The sequence below is a fragment of the Poecilia mexicana genome, unplaced genomic scaffold, assembly GCF_051168715.1.
Source record: "Poecilia mexicana isolate PSO_F unplaced genomic scaffold, ASM5116871v1 scaffold_9, whole genome shotgun sequence".
Taxonomy (NCBI): domain Eukaryota; kingdom Metazoa; phylum Chordata; class Actinopteri; order Cyprinodontiformes; family Poeciliidae; genus Poecilia; species Poecilia mexicana.
Window position 1 is genome coordinate 2,733,388 of NW_028263378.1, and position 22,494 is coordinate 2,755,881.

General features: G+C 41.6%; 1 protein-coding gene across 1 annotated transcript in view; it reads left to right on the forward strand.

Moving 5' to 3' along the window:
* smarca2 (SWI/SNF related BAF chromatin remodeling complex subunit ATPase 2) overlaps positions 1-22,494 on the forward strand; it is a 40,437-nt gene that overhangs the window by 264 nt on the left and 17,679 nt on the right. Inside the window, exons 2-23 of the mRNA XM_015012075.2 lie at positions 1,955-2,215; positions 2,937-3,069; positions 3,701-4,144; positions 4,857-4,958; positions 5,172-5,418; positions 6,231-6,357; positions 7,408-7,581; positions 7,653-7,826; positions 8,622-8,792; positions 9,356-9,406; positions 9,875-10,005; positions 13,251-13,308; positions 13,482-13,579; positions 13,713-13,860; positions 17,253-17,416; positions 17,942-18,008; positions 18,099-18,209; positions 18,985-19,227; positions 19,748-19,861; positions 21,086-21,190; positions 21,486-21,572; positions 21,915-21,961. Coding sequence (XP_014867561.2) covers positions 1,982-2,215; positions 2,937-3,069; positions 3,701-4,144; positions 4,857-4,958; positions 5,172-5,418; positions 6,231-6,357; positions 7,408-7,581; positions 7,653-7,826; positions 8,622-8,792; positions 9,356-9,406; positions 9,875-10,005; positions 13,251-13,308; positions 13,482-13,579; positions 13,713-13,860; positions 17,253-17,416; positions 17,942-18,008; positions 18,099-18,209; positions 18,985-19,227; positions 19,748-19,861; positions 21,086-21,190; positions 21,486-21,572; positions 21,915-21,961 — 3,230 coding nt within the window. The 5' untranslated portion in view covers positions 1,955-1,981. The remainder of the gene's footprint in view (positions 1-1,954; positions 2,216-2,936; positions 3,070-3,700; positions 4,145-4,856; positions 4,959-5,171; positions 5,419-6,230; positions 6,358-7,407; positions 7,582-7,652; positions 7,827-8,621; positions 8,793-9,355; positions 9,407-9,874; positions 10,006-13,250; positions 13,309-13,481; positions 13,580-13,712; positions 13,861-17,252; positions 17,417-17,941; positions 18,009-18,098; positions 18,210-18,984; positions 19,228-19,747; positions 19,862-21,085; positions 21,191-21,485; positions 21,573-21,914; positions 21,962-22,494) is intronic.

Consider the following 22,494-nt stretch of genomic DNA (forward strand, 5'->3'; position numbering starts at 1 on the left):
CTCGCTCGAGCCAAACAAACACCTTTAAAATCGCCTCAATTATTTGCTCTGCGAGCCCTCGTCTTTCTAAGCGTCGTATTTAACTTGCATTAAGTCTCTAAAGGTGCTGGCATGACGCTGACAAAAGCCCGACTTTCATCTTTAGTTTGATTTTTGTCTTGCACATGATGGCCACCAGTTTTTTAGGGGAAGCCATGATGATCCAATCAGAGTCGCTTCTTCTTCATGGTAATAGTTCACCAGCTAACGGTCACGTAACTGTACAGGAATGTCTCAGAGATCCCGTTGTGTGTTTAACTTTAAGCTTTATATTTTGGTATTGCGCTAGGCAATACCAGTGTGCATTTCAGTCCAATAACCAATAAAACATTGAACTATGCGTCTGTTATGTATGTTGCTGTTAACCTGGACGTACTCCTTCATCGGGGATGTCATTTTTACACTGTACCGAAAAATCTGTTTTCAGTATTGACAGCTTATTTAAAACAATAACATTTTATCAGAAAAAGATAGCAATAAACATTATACATGACTTCATATCGGCTTTTAATTAAATGTTTCCTATGTTGTATTTTTCTAGGTAGCTTTATGGCATGGGCGGTTCTAGACGGGGTAAAGAGGGGCCAATGCCCCATAGAGCTGTACTGAAAAGATAAGACTAAATCTGTTATGACTAATAATCCTCTTGGATCAAATTAAATTTTTCACCTTCACAGTTTTAGTTTAACCATGAATCACAGATTAAGGTTTTGTACTTTTAGCTGTACTGAAATAGGATGACAGTTTTCATCCCCAGATCAGGAATCTGCAATTTGCAGTTCTGAAACTGAAACACTGCCTCTTTTTCCTGTTGTAATTTTTGTTTCATTATTTCTCTTCTGTGCTCCCACAAAAGACAAAGCAAGACAAAAACAAAACAAATTCATTTCATTTCATTTCAGCTACACAAAAACACATAACTGGCTCCACACTATGATTTGTTTTAAACTGAACACAAATAGTCAAAATGAAAACCTTTTCTGATTTCACACAATTTTAGAAGGAGAAATTAGAGCAGTCAGGTTCCTACGATCAAATAACTTGAATTACTGATCACTGGTTGTCATAATAACCAGAGTTTTGCCAGTTTCAGGGTTTCTCCCAGAAAAGTTACAAAGTCCGGTAAGGACGACTGCCCACCATGTTTCTGAGTTAAAAGGTGTTTCCAGTTGACAGGAAATTTTGAAAATATCACTAGTTAATTATGTGTAATTGGAAGACATTATATGATCAAAAAAAAGAAACATAAAAAATACAAACAAAATAAATATAATTTTTTTGCACTTCTGTTGTACAGGACATTTTTTGTCCTGTAGCTGCGGCTTGTCACTTTATTCACTGAAGTTGTTGGCATGTAAACCAGTAAAGACAGGAAGTGGTTACAGAGTTCAAATGAAAAAAAAGACTCCTGACCTGATGTGGTCATATACTGACCGTACTATGTTGCCATGTTGTTTCCAACCATTTCACTATTACTGGTGTATTAAAAAACTTATAATAAATTAACAAACAATGCTTAGCCTGGCAGGAGCACAAGAAAAGCCTGACAGCCCGCCAGGCTTATGATACCTTGGGATGACCTTGAATTTGCTGCTCTGTAGCACAAGTGGATGATCACCAACTAAGATAGAAGAACATCAGTAATGTTGTTGTTGTTATTGTTGTCCACTATGGAAGAGGTTTAAGGTGATTTTCAAACTATTTTAAAGTATTTGGAAGCTTAGCAAAACTGCCATTAGACTAATTCCGAGTTCCATCACAATATTTGAATATCTAAAGATATGTTTTTAAAGTGTTTTCTGATATTATAAAAGGTTAAAATGAAATGGTACATGTAAAATGTTTTCCTTTTCTTTGTTTCCCGTCTTTGTTCACCTGATCTAAAATCCAGTGCTTGTTGTTTATCCCCCCTCAGCTGACTGGTGTCCTCTCAGTCCAGTAGATGTCCACGCCGTCAGACACGTCAGGTGGCATGTCCCATCCTGGCCCGTCACCAGGGGCAGGCCTGTCCCCAGGGCCCATCTTGGGCCCCAGCCCCGGACCCGACCCCTCACCAGGTTCTGTTCACAGCATGATGGGCCCCAGTCCTGGACCAGGAACACCCAACGCACCGCATGGCATGCAGGCCCAGGGACAAAGCGATTACTCTCAGGACAACATGTATCCTATGCATAAGGTCGGCTGTCTCTGCTACTGCCTCACAGAGAGTTTAACACTTCTTTCTTGTTGCACTGACAAAACTTCTGAAGCAAATTCAAGTTATCTGGATGCAATTTATTTTTCTAAGTTTAATAAAGTAAAATTTTCTGCTAAATTAGATTTTTATCAAGTGATCGTTGCCACTTCTATTCAATAATACTTTATTTATCCCACAGGGAAGCTAAATGTTGTAATTCATAACAGCCAAGTGTCTTTAAAAGAGTTGTCATAGACGGTGATGCTGTAGGCAGGAAGGTTCTCCAGTAGCAGTCAGTCTTGCAACAAATCTGAACATGCCTCTGACTGAAGACAGTTGTTTCTGCTTCTCTCTCTGCTCTGCATTCATGAAATCTCCTTTTCAACTCCTCTGGAATTTGGGGTTGTAGTTCAGATATTATGTGAAACTTTGAGACACTAATTAGCTGCTCAAGGTAGTAAAAATAATACTTTGCTGCTATGGTTACAAATCATAATAAATGTAAAAAGTAATAAAAAGTAAGAGCAAAAGACCTACCAGCTGCAAAAGCAGATATATTCATTGTAAAAGAAAAAAATCAACCCCAATCAAAACAGCTAAAACAAAAGCTATAAAAAATGTGTTAATATATTTACTGCCAATCAGATTTATCCAGCAGAGCAGCGTTTGGAAACAGGAAGAGCAGCATGACCAAGTCTCCTGTTTCTCTGTCTTGTTTCAGCCCATGGAGGCGGCCATGAATGATAAGACGATGGCCGAGGCGATGCATTTCGGTCACATGAAAGGTGTCGGCATGCGATCCCTGCACAGTGGCATGGGGCCTCCTCAGAGCCCGATGGACCAGCACAGCCAAGGTGAAGCTCTGGGCGGAAAATTCAAATAAATATTCAAAGTTGAGCTTTTTTTTGACGCCATCATCCAGTTTTCAGTGATAAAAGCTGTGAATTATCTAGAAGAAATGACAACTAATAATCCAAAACTGAAAAAGCAAAGATTATTATTAAAACATAAATATAAGTCTTTACACCTCTTGAAATTAAACAACCACAATCTGCAACATATTTTAATGGTGTTTTATGGGAGAAACCAACACAGTTCATGGAAGCTACATGATTAATGCTTTTATAAGAGTGACTAACATTTGTGTTTATCATCTTTTACTACTAGTACTCTTTTAAATCAATACTATGAGATTAGTAACTTAAAACCAGCTTCTGTTTCTTGCTGAAAAGTTAGTAGTAAGTTAGTTTTGTCTTAATCTGAGTGTAATGAGATATTTGCACTAGAAATTGGACAAAAATACTTGGTAAGATTTTGTGTTTTTTCAGTGAACAGAAATAAATACATTTATATATCTAACAAAATATTTAAACATCTTGGCAGATGTCTGTTGATCTGTCACCAAACAGAAGTAAAATACAAATTTCATGCTGATGGTTGTGAATTTTCTGAAATATTAAACCTTTGGGGGGTTTGTGGGGTTAGGATACATGTCTCCACATCCATCTCCAATGGGAATCCATGAGCATGCCTCCAGCCCCATGTCTGGAGGTGGAGGCGGGCCGACCCCGCCCCACATGCCTCCATCCCAGCCCGGCCCCATGATGTCCATGGACCCTCAGGGAGGCATGGCCACCATGTCGGGGATGGGCCAGCCGGGGCGCGGCCCCTCCTCCTTCAGCCCCGTCCAGCTGCAGCAGCTCAGGGCGCAGATCCTGGCCTATAAGATCCTGGCCCGTGGGCAGCCGCTGCCCGAGAACCTCCAGCTGGCTGTTCAGGGCAAAAGGAGCCTACCCACGATGCAACAGCAGCAGCAGGCGCCGCTGCCGCCGCAGCAACAGCCACAACAACCACAGCAGCAGCAGCAGCAGCAGCAGCCGCCGCCACCGCAGCAGCAAGCATCTGGTGCTAGCCCGTACAGGCCCTCAGGTAGGAACCAAACGGGATAATATGACTGTTTTCTGGCCGGTTCCCGATCACCAAACCTCATCCGCCGATTCTGATTTTGGCTGATACCAGTTTTTTGTCTGAAATGTTGCAAAATCTAACAAGAAAGTTGCTGAATTGGCAACAGTGAAAGTGACTGTCGTTTACCTGCAAACATGCAGACCTGACCTGGTGGACCGGTCCGTCAGTCAAACCTCTCACTGCAGAGCAGAAGAGACGGCGCCTGATTTTTAGACCTTTGCCGAGGTGGACATGACTGGACATGTAAATGTCAGCTGGTCACCCAAAATTAAGGAAATAGTTGCTGATAAATTGGCCGACCGATAAGCTGGTGCACACATGATCAAGTGTTACACATCAAAATGTTGGTTGGTGTTTCATTAATTATGGTTCAGAAGCAACTTTAACCAGATTTAAAGGAACTCAGTGTTTCAGCTGTTCTGCAGTTTTCTGGAAGTTTGTAAATGATACAAATACTCGCAAATGCATGCAATAATAAAAAACATAAGTAAATAAAGTAAGTTTTAATACATATGGCTACAACTGATAGCTTTTTGGGTATTTTTACATCTCCAGCATTTATTTTAAAAGTCAGAAAGCCTCTCCTGGTTGTTGCTGTTTTCTTCAGCCCACCTTGACATTTTCAGAAAACTTGTACAGTTGCATGTTGGATCTAACTGGTTATGTCTGACAGGAATGTCGATGGCTCCCATGAGCGGCCCCCAATCGAGCCCCTGCCCAACACCAGCACTGCAAGGACACAATCAGAGCACCGGACCCAAGCCTTGGACTGACGGTGAGTCCTCAGGCTGACGCCTGAGTCGGTTTCTGCTCCGGCCTCAGCAGCTTTTAACTTTTATAAGCAACATGTTTGTCAAATATTTGTTAAAACTGTCACTTTGTCTTGCCGGTATAATGTGAAACAGAAAAGCTCCTTCACCGGCACATCATGTACACGCTAAAGATTAGCGAAGGATAAGATCATTAAAAGTCTTATGTTTTTTTCCAGGTCAAGCTAGTGACAATCAAGCACAGAAGCACCTCACCCCGGTCCCCAGTGGCCGCCCGTCTCCAGCTCCCCCCCAGGCGCCTGTAGGGCCCCCGGGCCCCGTCCCGGGGAGTTCAGGGGCCGTTCACCCTCCAGGGCAGCAGGTGTCGCCCATGCTCCAAATGCAGCAGAAGCAGAACCGGATCACTCCGGTGCAGAAGCCCCAGGGGTTGGACCCGGTGGGAATCCTGCAGGAGAGAGAGTTCAGGTAGAGTTTGGACCAGAGCCACAGGGTCACTGTTCTCACTTTTCTTGGGAACAAAAATATAAAATATCACATTTTATTTTATTTTTTTATAGTCTAAAATGTGAAAACTGAAAATGAAGTTGGAGATCTGGAACAAGGCTTCTGTCTTTCCACACTGATAGAGTTCTGGTTTTAAACTCAGAGAATGAGCAGCACTGCAATGCATTAAATTCATTAAAACTTATTAAAATGCATTTCTATGAGATGTAGCTGTTTATCAGAGGAATTAAATTCTCTGGAGTTTAAACTGAAATAGTTGAAAATAAATCACAAAAAAATCTGCGTCCCTTCAACCTGATGGAGGTGAAGTGTCTGGTGGAGGTTCTGTTCGGTCTGAATTTAGATAAGTGCTTATAAACAGTTAATTTACTATTCAGTCATGATGAATTTAATGAACATGGGAGAAATTAATATAATGTTGGCATCTAAAGGTCAACAGATTAGGATTTGAACTAATCTGTAACAGACATGGCCAACAGAATCTGATTACAGGTCAGTTTGTGACGATGGTACATAAGTTACAGATGTTGCTGGTTTTGCTGACTGTTTGCAGACCGAATTTAGTTTTTTTTATTCTCTGTAGTTTTCGTTATTCCCTAACAGTCTGTGATTAATGTCTCCATCCTGCCGTTGTTGCTTCTCATCGTTGGCCAGCGATTCCAATAATCGTAAATTGAAAATGTGTTTCTTGTGATAATTCCCAGTGATTTCTGTTTTCTGAAATCGTTGACATGTATTCTGTGGCTTTTTAACGGTGTGATGGTCTCTGTCAGACTGCAGGCCCGGATCGCTCACCGGATCCAGGAACTGGAGAGTCTGCCCGGCTCTCTGCCTCCGGACCTCCGAACTAAAGCGACGGTGGAGCTCAAGGCGCTGCGGCTGCTCAACTTCCAGCGGCAGGTAGGAGAGCTGAACCTACATGAGAAGGTTTTGGTCTTCAGTTCAGAACAGGAACTATAATCCAGCAAATCTTTGTTTTCTGAAAACAACAAAAATAATGAACAGCAACTTTTACAAGAAAATTAATCAGATTTTCTTCAGGACTGTCACTAAAGACTACTTTTTTTTTTCTTTTTGGCGCAATCCAACTTTTTTTTTCCATTTAAAACTGACACATTTTTCTTAAAGGTGAGTTTTTTGTAACAGTTTTTATTGCAAACATCTCTAGCATAAAGATTGTTCAGCCATGAATGCAACTGTTTCCCCGCTTTACTTAAACATCTCCTCTGTTTAAGGAGAAGTTTCATCAGTATGCGACTCGTGCGCTTACTGTTGAAACCAGATCTTCACTTTCACTGAATAAAAAGTCACAAACATTTTTTTCTCACCGTCTGAAGTTAAATCAGATTAATCTTCTCTGTTTTAGGTTAGTTGGAATTAATATATTTATTTCTATTTGACAAATACCAGAAAACATGGCAAAAAGATTTTTTAGATATTTTTTGTAACTTTCTTCATTATGGAATGCCTCTTTCCATTTAATTTCTTTTTACTGATAACATTTTTATGATATAGCCATGTTTTCATTCAATTGTTGTACAAAATTTGAGCAAACTTTTCAAACGTCGTAAAAAAGAGAAAAAAAAGAAAATGACACTTAGGCGTGTTTCCATTAATCAGGCTCAAACATTTATAGAAATATGGTTAGTATTATAAATAATTAACATAACTAGTGGTTGTTAAATGTTAACACCTCCATTGTTATGCATGGCTGTGATAAACAGGAAGTACAGGTTGCTAATTAGCATAAACCATAAATCTCAGAAAAATGAAGAGTCTTCCCCTCCATGATGGACGTTTGGACTTTCTAAGAACTCGGAGCCTCAAGATTTTGCGAAGTGAAGTCACTTATTTCAAATTTCAAGCCCTTTTGAATGTGACACTTCATAATGTGCATAAAAAGGCATTGATGGAAACTTTTTTTTTTATGCAACCGGACGTAATGTCCAGCTGAGGCAGGATGTGGTGGCATGTATGAGGCGCGACACGACCCTGGAGACGGCCCTCAACTCGAAGGCGTACAGGCGCAGCAAGCGGCAGACGCTCAGGGAGGCGCGCATGACGGAGAAGCTGGAGAAGCAGCAGAAACTGGAGCAGGAGAAGAAGCGGCGACAGAAACATCAGGTGAGCCGTCTGAGCTGAACGGTAAAAATCCTGAAGATTTCTAAGCTTAATCGTTGTTGCTTGGTTTGCAGGAATATCTCAACAGTATTCTCCAACATGCCAAGGACTTTAAGGAGTACCACCGCTCGGTGTCCGGGAAAATCCAGAAACTCACCCGAGCCGTCGCCACCTGGCACACAAACACCGAGCGGGAGCAGAAGAAGGAGACGGAGCGGCTGGAGAAGGAGAGGATGAAGAAGCTGCTGGTAAGTCTGTGGCCACATCATCTACAGAAGGACAAAGACAAATTATTTCCCTCGAGGTTTCGTTACATGATGTCTTATTCAACGCGCTGTATTTCAGCCGGACGATTATTTGTGTTGCACAACGCTCTGACTTCCACCAGTGAGCTGCTGACAAATGCTAAGTGCTGTTAGCAGCCGAAAAGAGAGCGCTCACTCTGGGAAATATTATTTCAAACTTTTATCACTTAAAATTACTTCCAACCTTAACTTTTCTCTCTTTAGACTTTGGAGTATAATTCTCCCCGTTTTTAGATTTGCTTAATATCTTCTGGCTCCGTTTTGTTGCTTGGTGGTCAAGAAGTGTAATAATGTATAAAAAATAATAAAACATAGATTACCTAAAAAATAATAATCTTTTTAGATAAAAAACAAGTTGTATGAAAGGCAGTACCTCATTTTAATCTTTAGCTTTAATCTTGCTTTTTAATTTTTAAAATTTAATATGAAATGTTTTATTTCTCACTGAGTGTTGTTCGTATTTTAAGCAATGAAATGGTTTCTTAAAAAAAGGAGCTGAATTATTTATTTGTTGCAACCAAAGGGGGAAATTACTATCAATAATAAAAGGGTTTAGAACAGCCATAATTTGAATCCATTGACAATTTTAGGATTTGTCTCCTAGATGTTTTTTAAATGGTTTTAGATGTTTGCAGGCAGAGATTAGGAAATTGTATCCGTATTGAATTTGCTGCCTTTGAGAGGCTGAGTTAGGAGTCTGAAGGTGAACCAACTCCCCTCCTGTCACCGTCTGTCCAGGAAGAGGATGAGGAAGGCTATCGGAAACTCATTGACCAGAAGAAGGACAAGCGTCTGGCCTACCTGCTGCAGCAGACGGATGAATACGTGGCCAACCTCACCACTCTGGTGTACGAACACAAAGCTGCTCAGGCTGCCAAGGAGAAGAAGAGGAGGAAGACGAAAAAGAAGGTGGGAAGATGTTTTGGGTTTGTTCTTTTCTCCTGGCAAGGCGCTCGATTCCAAAACCAAGAATATATATTCTTTTTTAGGAAATATTTCTGTAACTCTGTTAGCCTCCATTTGCAGTAATCAGACAGAAAATGGTCAAAGAAAGAAGAAGGTGGAAACATGCAGCAAAAGGCACCACAACTATTTATTGTTGATTCATTTGTTGGTCTTAACCGTGATGTTGTCAATGTAAAACATAAATTAAATAAGTATCATTAATCTTGTTTGTTTTGAGCAGTGGTGGGCACACTTCACTAATAGCTGAGCTCCTCTATCAGTTAGCATTTTGCTAACTTTTAAAACATTTAGCACAGTTAGCTTCCCCTACATTTATTCTTCTGCATAAATTTGAAACCGCAATTTTTTATTTGTTTTTAGTTTCTCTGACCTTAGTTTGACATCCATGTTGAAGTTTTGGCTATCAGCTGTTAAAACTTCTTCAAGCAGCTAAACGTTTACATTCATCTCTTATTTTGAAGTGGGCGAAGATCGTTTACTCAGCAGTTTTTCTTTTTCATTTCCAGAAGGTGGAAGGAGACGGTGAAGGTACCAGCGCCATTGGACCGGACGGCGAGGTAAGTCACATGACCAATCAGCAGTTCATGACCAGTGTTGGTACTGCTGGAGGTGAATATGCAGCTCTGCTCTGCACTTCAGAGCAGAGAGAAAACATTTTAGTGACTGTTGACTCTTTATTTTCCTCTCATCAGTAATAAATCTTTAAAAGATCCTTTAGTTTTTTCAATATGAGTGAACCTGGTGAGTTTAGCTGTGAATTTAGCAGCTAAACGTGGTGAGCTGAGACCAAAACAAACTCAGAAACAGGGAATATTGCACCGATTGGATTAAGAGACTTTAATCCAAGGAAGAAATAGATTTTTCTACTTGGAGCTGAAGTCTAAAGTTTCAGTTTCCTGTTTCCTTGGTCTTAATCTGTTTGCCTTTTTATCATATGCATCTTTAGAAACAAAAACCTGTCAGAGTTTGTGAAACTGCATAGCGTTTGCTTGCTTGTTCTGCTAAAAGCTCTGGTTGTGTTGCAGCCCATGGATGAGAGCAGCCAGATGAGCGAGCTGCCAGTCAAAGTGATCCAGACGGAGACCGGGAAGGTCCTGCAGGGCACCGACGCCCCCAAGTCCAGCCAGCTGGAGGCTTGGCTGGAGATGAACCCTGGGTGAGAAGCCATACTGTTACGCTGAGCCGGTATCGGCTGCAGAAACCTTGACGACATTTCACTGAGCTTCATCTGCTCTGAGCAGAACGGGCAGATTTATATGGAAATGAATGGAAATAGCAGGATCACTGTTTACCCTACTACTGCTGAATTATTTCAGTGGCTTCAGTTTGTAAAAATGCTGTCTGGAAAAGACTAGAGTTTGATTCTGAAAAATGTTTAAACATGCATTTGAGGTGGAAAGTTTAGTTCTTTCCTGACTCCCTTTAATCTTATCCAGAGCAGTCTGTTTTAGCAGACTGTCTTTGGCTGTGACAGACAGAAAGGATAAACCGGAGCTTTGCTGCGTTGCGTTCAGCCTCCCTGGGATCTGCTGGAGTCTAACTCAGTTTAAAAGTATCAGCCTGCAGACGCATGTCTGTAGAAAGTTTCCTTTTAAACAACTTCTTTGACCTCTTTATGTTCCTCCGTCTGTCGTCACTTGGAACACGACTGATCCTGAAAACGGCTAAATTTGATACTTTTACTTCTCACAGTAATAGCATCCACACCGAAGAGTGTTGTCTTTTAAGTGTGGTGCTTTCACTGAATACGCGCTCGTCAAGCTGAAAACCTGCCCATAACGGCCTCTAGCAGAATTAATTTATCAGACAAATTAAATTAAATACATCCTTTAGTCCTTAGTTTAACTTCATTACATCTGAATTTCTGTACAACTCATCGACCACATTCGTTGTCAGAGAACCAACTCATAAACACACTCACTCCAAACTGAAAAGAAATCATTAAATATTTTTAGGGAGAAGATTTGAACCTGTCTCCAGTTAGAGATGCAGATGATATTCAGTGGTACACATAATTTTAACCAAATGAAAAGGTCTAAACTCCACAGTTTGTTAGTTCTGAGGCGCTGTTTAATGGTGGATTTTCTTCAATTAAATGAAGATAAAACTGGAATATTTATCTTTGCGCCACAAAAATGCATTTATAAGATAAAGGAGACGCTTGGACCTCCGTTCTTTGGTTCCTCTCTGGGGAACCATCTAGTTTTACTTTGGATGCAAAGTCTCTGTTTCATTCTTGTTTTTAATCATTGTTAAGCTAATCTGCATTGTCTCACGTCCTCAACTGGGAATAATTATGCATCCTTTTGTTTCAAAACAATTGGAATAATGTAATGAATTATGCACAAGCCTTATCAAAACCTCCTGAGAGCAGTTTCAAAGTAATCAGATGACTGCTGCCAGGTTTCTGGTTAGTTTAAGAGGCTGTTACTGACTTGGAGAGACACAGGCGGTTCAGAACGTTTCTGCAGCCAGATGTACACAGCAGATCCCTGGTGTTCTGCTGAGGTTCTGCTGAGGTTCTGCTGATGTTCTGCTGATGTTCTGCTGATGTTCTGCTGATGTTCTGCTAGTGTTCTGCTGAGGTTCTGTTGAGGTTCTGCTGAGGTTCTGCTGAGGTTCTGCTGACGTTCTGCTGATGTTCTGCTGACGTTCTGCTGAGGTTCTGCTGAGGTTCTGCTGACGTTCTGCTGATGTTCTGCTGACCTTCTGCTAGTGTTCTGCTGACGTTCTGCTGATGTTCTGCTGACGTTCTGCTGACGTTCTGCTAGTGTTCTGCTGAGGTTCTGTTGAGGTTCTGCTGATGTTCTGCTGACGTTCTGCTAGTGTTCTGCTGAGGTTCTGTTGAGGTTCTGCTGATGTTCTGCTGACGTTCTGCTGACGTTCTGTTGAGGTTCTGCTGAGGTTCCGTTGAGGTTCTGCTGACGTTCTGCTGACCTTCTGCTAGTGTTCTGCTGAGGTTCTGCTGACCTTCTGCTAGTGTTCTGTTGAGGTTCTGCTGACGTTCTGTTGAGGTTCTTCTGACGTTCTGCTGATGTTCTGCTGACCTTCTGTTGAGGTTCTGCTGACGTTCTGTTGAGGTTCTGCTGAGGTTCTGCTGAGGTTCTGCTGAGGTTCTGCTAGTGTTCTGCTGAGGTTCTGCTGACCTTCTGCTAGTGTTCTGCTGAGGTTCTGCTGACCTTCTGCTAGTGTTCTGCTGAGGTTCTGCTGAGGTTCTGCTGACCTTCTGCTAGTGTTCTGCTGAGGTTCTGCTGACCTTCTGCTAGTGTTCTGCTGAGGTTCTGCTGACCTTCTGCTAGTGTTCTGCTGAGGTTCTGCTGAGGTTCTGCTGACATTCTGCTGACCTTCTGCTAGTGTTCTGCTGAGGTTCTGCTGACCTTCTGCTAGTGTTCTGCTGAGGTTCTGCTAGTGTTCTGCTGACGTTCTGCTGACCTTCTGCTAGTGTTCTGCTGAGGTTCTGCTGACCTTCTGCTAGTGTTCTGCTGAGGTTCTGCTGACGTTCTGCTGACGTTCTGCTGACCTTCTGCTGAGGTTCTGCTGAGGTTCTGCTGACCTTCTGCTAGTGTTCTGCTGAGGTTCTGCTGACGTTCTGTTGACCTTCTGCTGAGGTTCTGCTGACGTTCTGCTGACCTTCTGCTGAGGTTCTGCTGAGGTTCTGCTGACATTCTGCTAGTGTTCTGCTGACGTTCTGCTGACCTTCTGCTGAGGTTCTGCTGACGTTCTGTTGACCTTCTGCTGAGGTTCTGCTGACGTTCTGCTGACCTTCTGCTGACCTTCTGCTGACCTTCTGCTGACCTGCTTGTGTTCTGCTGGCGTTCTGCTGATGGTTCCATGCTGAAGTGAAGAATCGAGGAGACGGAGCGTTCTGTTCAGTGGCCTCCAGAATCTGGATTTCTCTTCCTTTGGGTTTAAAATTGGTCGACTTTAGAAGCCAGTCCAAACAAAACATTTCACATCTGCTTTTTATTTACTTGTGCTTTTATTAGGGTGCATCAATGAATCACCTCTGATTACTTTCATTTTGGGTGAGCAGCTGATACTTCAATATGAATCCGATCTCTGACTCTTCTGTAGAATAATGCAAACCAGATGTGAAATGTTGAGCTGCTACAGATTCTGAAACAGCTCATCCTTTATTCAGAAAAGCCTTAGAAATGATTCAGAATTTAATGTCTAGATTGGCACAAAATCTACTGGAAACATTAAAAAAGTAAGTTTGTAGGAACCTGCTGATCTATCCTACACCCAGCCTTAGACTCTGACTGGATGCAGATTGTTCTGGTTCTAAACCAAACGGTGTGCAGCCGTTCAGCCGTTCCTCAAGATGTTTCTGTTTCTGCCTGATTTCTGAAATCTTCGCTGATGGTGGAAACTTCCTGTGTCCGTTTTTGTTCTGACCAGGTATGAAGTCGCTCCCCGTTCAGACAGCGAGGAAAGCGGCTCAGAGTTCGAGGAAGAGGTCAGTGACCTTCATCAGCATCATGTTTCATCCTCAGTTCTGCCCTGCTTTGAATCAGCTGCCTGCTGTTTGCATGTGAGCAGGTTGCTCCACCAGGGGGCGGTAGCTGCAAGCTGTTTTAATTCTTAGCCTTTGATATGTTTGGACTCTGTTTCAATGATCTGCCTTATCAGGACGAAGAGGAAATGGGCAAGGCGGAAACGGAGGAGAAGAAGAAAACTGATCCCAACGGAGACGAAGAGGCTAAGAATGACGCCAAGAACATCATCGAGTACTGCATTTGTTTTTCATTGTCACACATATTACATTTGAACTCTGAGAAAACACGAGTCCAACACAGGCATAATGAAGTTAAAGACGAGTCGAAAGCTCTTCAGCTGCTCTCTTCCTCTGCACACGTTCAGGTCGGCCAAACAAGACGTGGACGATGAGTACAGCGTGCCCACTGGGGAGACCAGCTCCCAGTCGTACTACGGCGTGGCGCACGCCGTCATCGAGAAGGTGGAGAAGCAGTCGTCTCTGCTGATCAACGGCATGCTCAAACAGTACCAGGTAAACATCAAACCGCCTCCTACGTTTGAAATGCTGCGAGCCAGTCCACTTTTTTCACTTCCAAGGCCGATAATCTGAGGTTCACTAGGTTTCTGTCCACCACAAATCTGCAATAAACTTCCAGAAAACTGCAAAACAGCTGAAACACTGAGTTCCTTTAAATCCAGACTAAAATCCCAGCTGGTTAGAGTTTGGAGCTTTTGAACCGTATTAAATGAAACATTGAAAACATATTTGATGTGTATGACTCTGGTGAAGACAAAATGTAAAGTTGACTTTGTAATTTAGAGTTTTTATGTAAAGAGGCTTAAACTTGATTAAATGAAACAGCTGAACCAGCTTAAAACGTTTCTGAAGACATAAATGTACCGATTTACACATTTATTTGATAACTCTGCAGCAGTACAGCACACTTAAACATTTAAATACCAGAAATAAACACCAACAAACCTTTCAGACGGTTCAGAAAGTGGAATTAGGAATTCTAAAAGTAATGTAAAATAAATAAATAAAGCATGACGTCACTCAGGGCACAAGGCGTAGAACTAGACTGAACAGATCTGCACTCTTGGATTGGATTAAATTAGCCGTTTACTTGGCTGAAATGAATTCATCTGTTTTTTTGCTCGAGTTTTGATTCCTCTTGAGCTTTTCATGTTTTCTCAGAAACTCAAACCTCAAATAGGCTTGTTGGGGTTTTGTGTCGCAGAACAACACAAAGCCGTGATTAAGAGGAAAGATGAGGGAAATATTTCCTTTTTATGAGTGAAACCTTCTAAGTGGGAGTTGGATGTGAATTGGAACTCGGCCTTCTGTTCTGCGAAGGCCTGAGAGGAGAACAAACGTCATGAAGAGCAGCCGACGGCTGAGATAAAATCTGAAAACACGTCTAAAATCATTGGTCTTCAGTTTTAAAATCCCCCCAAAATTATGCTGCTTTATTCTCTTTTTTTGTTGCAAAATGTGAATAAATATTTCCAGATTCTTATTAAAACAAAACACATTTTTATCTTAGACCTAATCGGGTAGCTGGAGTTTTAATTTTGGTTTTAAAATCCCTTTTCTTGTCAGACTTTCAGCTTCATCTGCAGTCATTTTTCCTCTCATTGACTCTTTAATGTTGCATATTTTCCTGTTAAAACGCTTCGCCGGCGTTGGAGAAGCAGGTTTTTACGGACTCGTACGTCGTCCTGGCAGTAATCAGTCAAAAAGACAGTTGTCTAACAGAAAAGACATACAGCGGTGACAGTAATGGAGTAGTCATTTTCTGCTCGTTAAGATGGATTTTAAAAGCCTATTGTAGTTAACAAATAATTGTCTTGTTTCCATGAGTGAAAGAGCTGGCTGCCATTTAAAATTCATTCAGCGCACACAGTGCAGCATGCATGTTGGCGCATCTGCTTTTAGTTTAATTTCAGCAGTTTGGTCAAATAGAAATTTCATGCTGAAAAAAAACTTTTATAAAAGTTGAAAACTTGAACCACTTGCAGTTTTCAGCTCTGAACTACAAAGTTGTAGATTTCCCAACCCAAACTTCAAATTCCCAAAAAAATGCTTTTAGAAATGATTTATTTAATGTAGATTTTTTTCACCCCCTGAACAAACTGAAGGGCAATAGGTAAACATCCTGGTCTTAACAGAAATCTGAGCCACATAGTTTCTGTTTGACTTTAATATCCAAGCATTTAGGGTGAAAATGTCCTTTACATGGAAATTGACGGGGAGGATTCAACCTAAACTGGGAATCCAGAGTCGGTACCTGCAGACCCTGTTGGCCTTTGACTGGAGTCCTGCTGGAGGACGGATCCTACCGGAACACAGTCACACACATCACCTTTCAGAAGCTTAAATTAACCCTGAAGCAGCTTTATCGTCCATCACTGATGGGAGCTGATGATGTGCGTCAAACTTATGGGTGTACCAGAAACGCTGGATTCACAAGGTTCCGTCCTGAAAATGAAATAAATGATTTATTGTATATTATTAAAATGTATGTAATTAATTAATCTAAATTATTAACATATTAAAGTTCTGGCTACAGTAATCTGTGATGCCCGAATCTTTTTGTTGAATCTTGACCAGAGATAAGCAGGCAGATACTTTTAAAATCTGATTTAGTTTTTCTTCTCCATCTTTGATCCAATTTTTAACTTAACAATAAAAGTTAGGTGAAGTTTTAATGCTTGTAGTCACATAATCTCCTCATTCTGTGTTTGAGTCAGAGATACGAACCTGCAGCACGTTTCTGTCTTTTACGGTTCATGTGTTTTCTTGCTAATGAGCTTTTCTGTCTCTAGATATTAAAATAAACTTTTAAAAGCTCAAACAACCTGGAAATCTGTATTGTTCAGCAAAAAGCTGCTCAGTGCAACTCTAACATGAAGGAAGTAATCTGCTGGAGATTTGTACTTTTAATACACGTTAAGCAGCAGCCAGATCATTTGTTTAGGAAAAATTGCATCTTAATAATCCTCATATTCTTAATTAGCATATAAATTATGTGAAGCTGGCTGACTGCAGCCTAGTTTTGTGGTTGTTTGCATCCATTAGCATATTGTTTGCAATTAGTCAGACATCTGGATCCTTCTGGAGCCGTTTAAGCCGATGCCCATCTTGTCCTGCGTGTCTGTAAATGAGTTCTTACCTGTTGCAGGCAGTCAGGTGTGACCAAGCAGATCTGCTGTGGTTTCACTGTGCTGCTCAGGTGGAGGACGAACGACCAAACTGGGAGCAGCTCACATTATTTTTCCTTCAGCATCCAGTTGTCTCTCTGCACATCCTGCTAATTTACTGTTGGGTTGGTTTCATGTGAGCGGTGCTGCTGCTCCTTAGGGATTCTCCAATAATCGGATCACTTGTTTCCACTTCCAGCATCGATCTGCATAACAGACCTGGAGAATTTAGAGAAGCAGTAATATTTCTATTCTTGTGCTAATATAAAGCTGCCTTCTGTTTCTGGAGACATCGCTGACGGACGCGCTGATCGGAGACACGGGGTTTATAATTGGACCTCCTCTCTGCAGCCGCTGGCCTCCTTTTTGTTCCGTTTCATCATCCTGTCTTTTGTTCATTGTTATTTTGCAGCTTGTTTATTTTTCCACCTGCTTTATTTCTCTGATGGAAAAACAAACGCAGCGAGCTCACCAGGAAAATCTTTTTTGGGGTAGAAAAACTGACATTCAGATTTTATTTAAATTCTGTTGTTTTCTCTTCACTTTTTGATCTTATTACACATTCACACCTCCACAAACGAGCCAGACATTCTAGCCAAACTGGAGTTGAACTACAGAGGACTAAACAGAGCTGGTTTATCTGCAGTGTGTCATTTTCTGCGATAGAAACTTTGCAGCTCTGCGTGTCGCCGTCTGAAATGTTGTTTGTGTGTTTTTAAGGTCCAGGGTCTGGAGTGGATGGTGTCCCTCTACAACAACGACCTGAACGGCATCCTGGCTGATGAGATGGGCCTGGGGAAGACCATCCAGACCATCGCCCTCATCACCTACCTGATGGAGCACAAGAGGCTCAACGGCCCCTACCTCATCATCGTTCCTCTCTCGTAAGCCGTCCTCAGCTTTAGCGTAGACAGCCTGCTACTACAAACACGCAGCAGGACAGGGTGTTTTACTGGACTGAAGTGGTGGATAATTGTTTCACAATTTTATACAAATAAAAATCTAAAGTGGGGAAGCGATGCTTTCAGCAGAGACAACCTTGATTCCCTTTTATTCTCTTTAGTCCAAATGGAGGGAGAGTTTCATTTTTTAATGAAACCTTTTGTTAGAAATGTCTTAATGTGAGCTGAAATCCTCCGGCCATCCTGGAGGATTCCTTCTGTCTGATGTCGACAATTTTCTCTGAACCTGTGAAAGTCGTCCAATTAGGACGCCGGTCCTCTGCAGTAATCTTCGAGTGTCTCTCCTCTCTCCTTCCTGCATCTTTGCACATGATGGAGTCGAAGTGGCTCTTAAAGTAATTTAAGCTGCTGCCTTTGAAGACGGACGCTTTGAGTGCTCCAGGTTCACCATCCACACCATCCAGTGATGAAAGTTACAGCTGAAACGTTTCATTTGCTCTTTTTCAGGACTTTGTCCAACTGGGTTTATGAACTTGACAAATGGGCTCCTTCTGTGGTCAAAATTGCTTACAAGGTAAAATCAAATCTGTTGTTTTGTTTCACCTGAGCTGTTTTTCATCTGTTTTTTGCTAACTTTATTTTTTTTCTGCCTTTTCCATTTAAGGGAACTCCTGGTCTGCGTCGGGGTCTCGTCCCTCAGCTCCGCAGCGGCAAGTTTAACGTCCTCATAACGACGTATGAATACATCATCAAGGACAAACACATCCTGGCGAAGGTAAAAGACGTCAAAGATGCGTCCCGTTGGCCGAAACCGCTCTGAACTTTCAGGCTTTCAAAAAACCGGTTCTGTTTGAAGAGAAATCTCTTATATTCAGTTGTTTTTCTTTGTTTTTTATTTCTGTACAACGTTACAAAATGAATCCTGAATGAAATAATGAGTTTTGCAGCATTAAAAGCATCAGTCTCTTTTTGCAATATTTAACTTTTGGCTTCAGCCAGAGCTTTGATGTCCCTAAGAATGAGAGCAGGGTTTTGATGGATGGAAATGTGGAAAACACTTGCATCTTAAAAAGGTGCATCTAAAACATATCAGACAAATATCTACAAATTTATTAACTTAAAGTATAAATTTCAAGCATTTATTTCTGATGATTTTTGCTTTCAGCTAATGCAAACCCCAAATTGAGTCTCTCAGGAAACCAAAGTAGTAAAAATAACTGATATAAAAACAATATTTTATGTGTCTATTCGTTAATGGAGGGAAATCCTCCATTAAGTCACCATCTAACCTTGCTTAGCTAGCTGTCAGAGGTTTAGCTGACAGTCTTTTTCTGTACATCCCTAACCTGAAAACCTTGGAAAAAATTCAACGTATTGTCTGGAAAATACGATATTTAATTAGCCAAGGCAAAGAACTTCAGGGCTAAATTTGATCCATGGAATAATTTAGTCTTTTTCCATAAAGTGCTTCTGTTCAGTTCTCTGCCCTGCTGCTGTTTCGGAGCATTTTAACGATGCTGCAGTTCTCACTCCACCGCCGGTGTTTTCAGATCCGCTGGAAGTACATGATCGTGGACGAGGGCCACCGCATGAAGAACCACCACTGTAAGCTGACGCAGGTGCTGAACACCCACTACGTGGCTCCGCGCCGCCTGCTGCTCACCGGGACGCCGCTGCAGAACAAGCTGCCCGAGCTCTGGGCCCTGCTCAACTTCCTGCTGCCCACCATCTTTAAAAGCTGCAGCACCTTCGAGCAGTGGTTCAACGCGCCGTTCGCCATGACTGGAGAGAGGGTAACGGGTTAAACTGAGGCTCTTCTGACTGTTATAGTAGAAAAACCTTAAAATGGGTTTAAATTAACAGCTTTCCTTTAAAATGTGTTGCACAATTTCCTTTATTTGGGTTGTGGCTACAACTTATTCTTCTTCTATTAAGGAAGCATAACTAACTAATGAAGTACCAAAATATGGCAGTAACATTCTAAGTCCATATTGCCCACCCTAGGCTGAATAATTAAAGCTGCTTTTCATGCTTATCAAGCTGGTGAAGCTGTTCTGGTGCAGAGGTAACAAATAAACTTGTAATTCTATATTGTTTAAAAAAAAGGAAACGTTTTACTTCAGCTCAGCTGTTTTTCTGTGTTGGATCGGTATTGGCCAATACGAACCCTCACATATGAGTATCAGTAGTGATGAAAGTGGATCCCCAGTGAAAATGTCCAGGGATGCTCCTGGACAGCTGGTGCAGAGGCCCGGTCAGTTCAGGACTGGCTGCCCGGCCGGACTCTGAGGTTCTGCCCCTCGTCTGTTTCAGGTTGACCTTAACGAGGAAGAGACCATCCTGATCATCCGCCGTCTGCATAAGGTGCTGCGCCCGTTTCTGCTCCGCAGGCTGAAGAAGGAGGTGGAGTCTCAGCTGCCTGAGAAAGTGAGATGTTTACTTTGACGTTTGTTACGACATGCAAAATGTTCACTGCTGCTCGACCTTTAACCCCCTAACTGTCACGATGACACGATGTTAACGTTTTATAGGGTGACAGTTAAGGGTATGACAGTGGGCAACCGTGGCTCTGTGGGTAGAGTAGTCGTCTTGCAATCGGAAGGTTGTAGGTTCGATTCCAGCTTCCTCCTGCCACATGTCAATGCGCCCCTGGGCACTGCGCCCCTGGGCACTGCGCCCCTGGGCACCCCACCCCAAATTGCCCACCGAGCTGCGTATCGGTGTGTAAATGTGTGAGCATTTGAGTGCAAATGGGCGAATGTAAAGTGTAAAGCGCTTTGAGTGGTCAAATGACTGGAAAGCTCTATATAAGTTCAGTTCATTTACATGTAGAGATGATCCAGAGCTCAGAATCATTATCTTTTATTGGTAAATATAAAATTTGAAAGAATGTTCAATAATTTCACTGAACTTCAATCCGGAACCGCATGGCATTCTGGGTAATGTAGGCAGAGGAAAGGCTTTAGCCACTCAATCTCTAGTTAATCTGTGCTGGTTTGGTAACATGACAGATATTTAAAATAATTAAACTAATCAATATCTATTTGTATTGATCTGAAACAACACTTAGAAGGTTCTACGTTTTCCAGCCCGCTTGAAGTTGTTTCTCAAACCACCTTCACATTGGATGTGTTCCTCCTCTTTGAAGCTTTCTGACATCAGTGGTGAAAAAAACCTTCTGAAATCTGGAGAAACTTCATCATTGTTTTCCTCCTCCTCTTCACGGTGACGAAATGTTTTGGTGTGCTGATGCAAGCAGCACCTGCTTCCCTCTGAGAGTTGTTGGTTTTTATCTCTTATAAATCATATTTGAATCTCTGCCCAGCTGTCTCTTAGCTGAACTTTCTCTTTACTGACCTTTTAGTGACATTTTTCCTCTTCAAGGGGAAACTGAAGCTGTCGGCCTTTAACTGCTGATCTGTGCAACTTGTCAGCTGCAGCTGTTAATTATCGACAGTGATGGGGTCGCCATGTTGGAACTGTGCATTTTGGGGAAAATCGTCTTCAGCTTCAGAGTGAACTAACTGCCTTATGAAGATGTCAGAATAACCGTTTTGGTTCCTTCACTTTGTGTTTACTGTTTTCTCTCTGTGCCGTTGAGCCAGAAAGTCTCCACGGTGCTGATAATCCCTCCTGTTTTGTACTCGTCAGGTGGAATACGTCATAAAATGCGACATGTCTGCGATCCAGAGGGTTCTCTACCGCCACATGCAGAAAGGCATCCTGCTGACCGACGGCTCGGAGAAAGACAAGAAGGTGACTTTTATCCTCATAATGACGCCTTCCTGCTGTTTTTACATCAAACGAACAGTTTTCAGCCTGATGTGTGGACGTGCATCTTGATAAAATACAAAATAATTATAAGAAGTTCATTCAAAGTTCAGGTGGTTCAGTAACTCAAATCCAAAAGTGAAATTCTGACATGTAGAGATGATGCAGTACATTATTGATTGATTACCTGCTTCGTTTAAGTTAGTTTGTTTCTACAAGGACAGAAGCAAAGGTTAGCTAAATTCACAACAAAGCGTAACAATATTTTTATTTTCTTCAGGGCAAAGGCGGAGCTAAGACTCTGATGAACACCATCATGCAGCTGAAGAAGATCTGCAACCATCCCTACATGTTCCAGCACATAGAGGTGAGCTCTGCTGGCACGAATACATGTTTCTGATGCTTCACTAGTTCAACTCCTTTACAGCTGTTTCAGTTTTCCTCCATGTAGGGTCGTTTGCTCGCTGGTCACAGTGGCTGTTTGAGGTCTTAGAAGTTGGAGTTGTTTGTGCAGTTTTGTCTTCTCGTTAAAACATCATTATCTTCCATTTTGAACATTTTGGTTTGTTATCTTTGTTCATTGTTTACATCAAAGTAACCCAAAAGGCTCTGTGGTGTATTTTCAAAGCTCTTCCGAGTTCAGATATTTTTTTATTTTTAGGACTTCACACCTTTTCCTAATGAAAATCCGACATTTTCTTTGATTCAGGAGTCTTTTGCTGAGCACTTGGGCTACCCGAATGGCATCATCAATGGGTAAGTTACACATAAAAGAGCTCTTCTTTTCTACAGCATCACAGCTCATTTCATCATCTGACTTACAAAGCATTGAATGTGAAAGAAGACAGCTCAATCAGGTGAAAACGTCACCGTACTTTTAGAACTTTTCAGAGTTTAAACAAGGTTTGGTAGGACTGACCAGACATATTCTGCAGAATGGCTCAAGGTTTTGTTCTGTCTAATATTATTACTATCATCTTTAATGAGCCGTTATTTAATCAGTTTGCTAAAAACCTAAACACAGACTGTCTCTCCTCCAGTGGAGACGTCTGAGTCAGATGGAAGAAATGAAAATGTTCCTGATCAGAAGCTCATTGTTTTAGGGGTTTTTATGTTTCTTTTTACTGCTGAGCTTTTTAAAAACACAGATTTTCTTTTATATTAAACAGGATTCTGCAGGTAATATTTGGGTTCTTTTTAACATCTTGTAAAACTGATGTTTGTTTCCTTTGTGTATTTCGGTGTTTTTATTGCTATTTGGTTGCTGAGTGTTTCTGTTGGCCAAAATT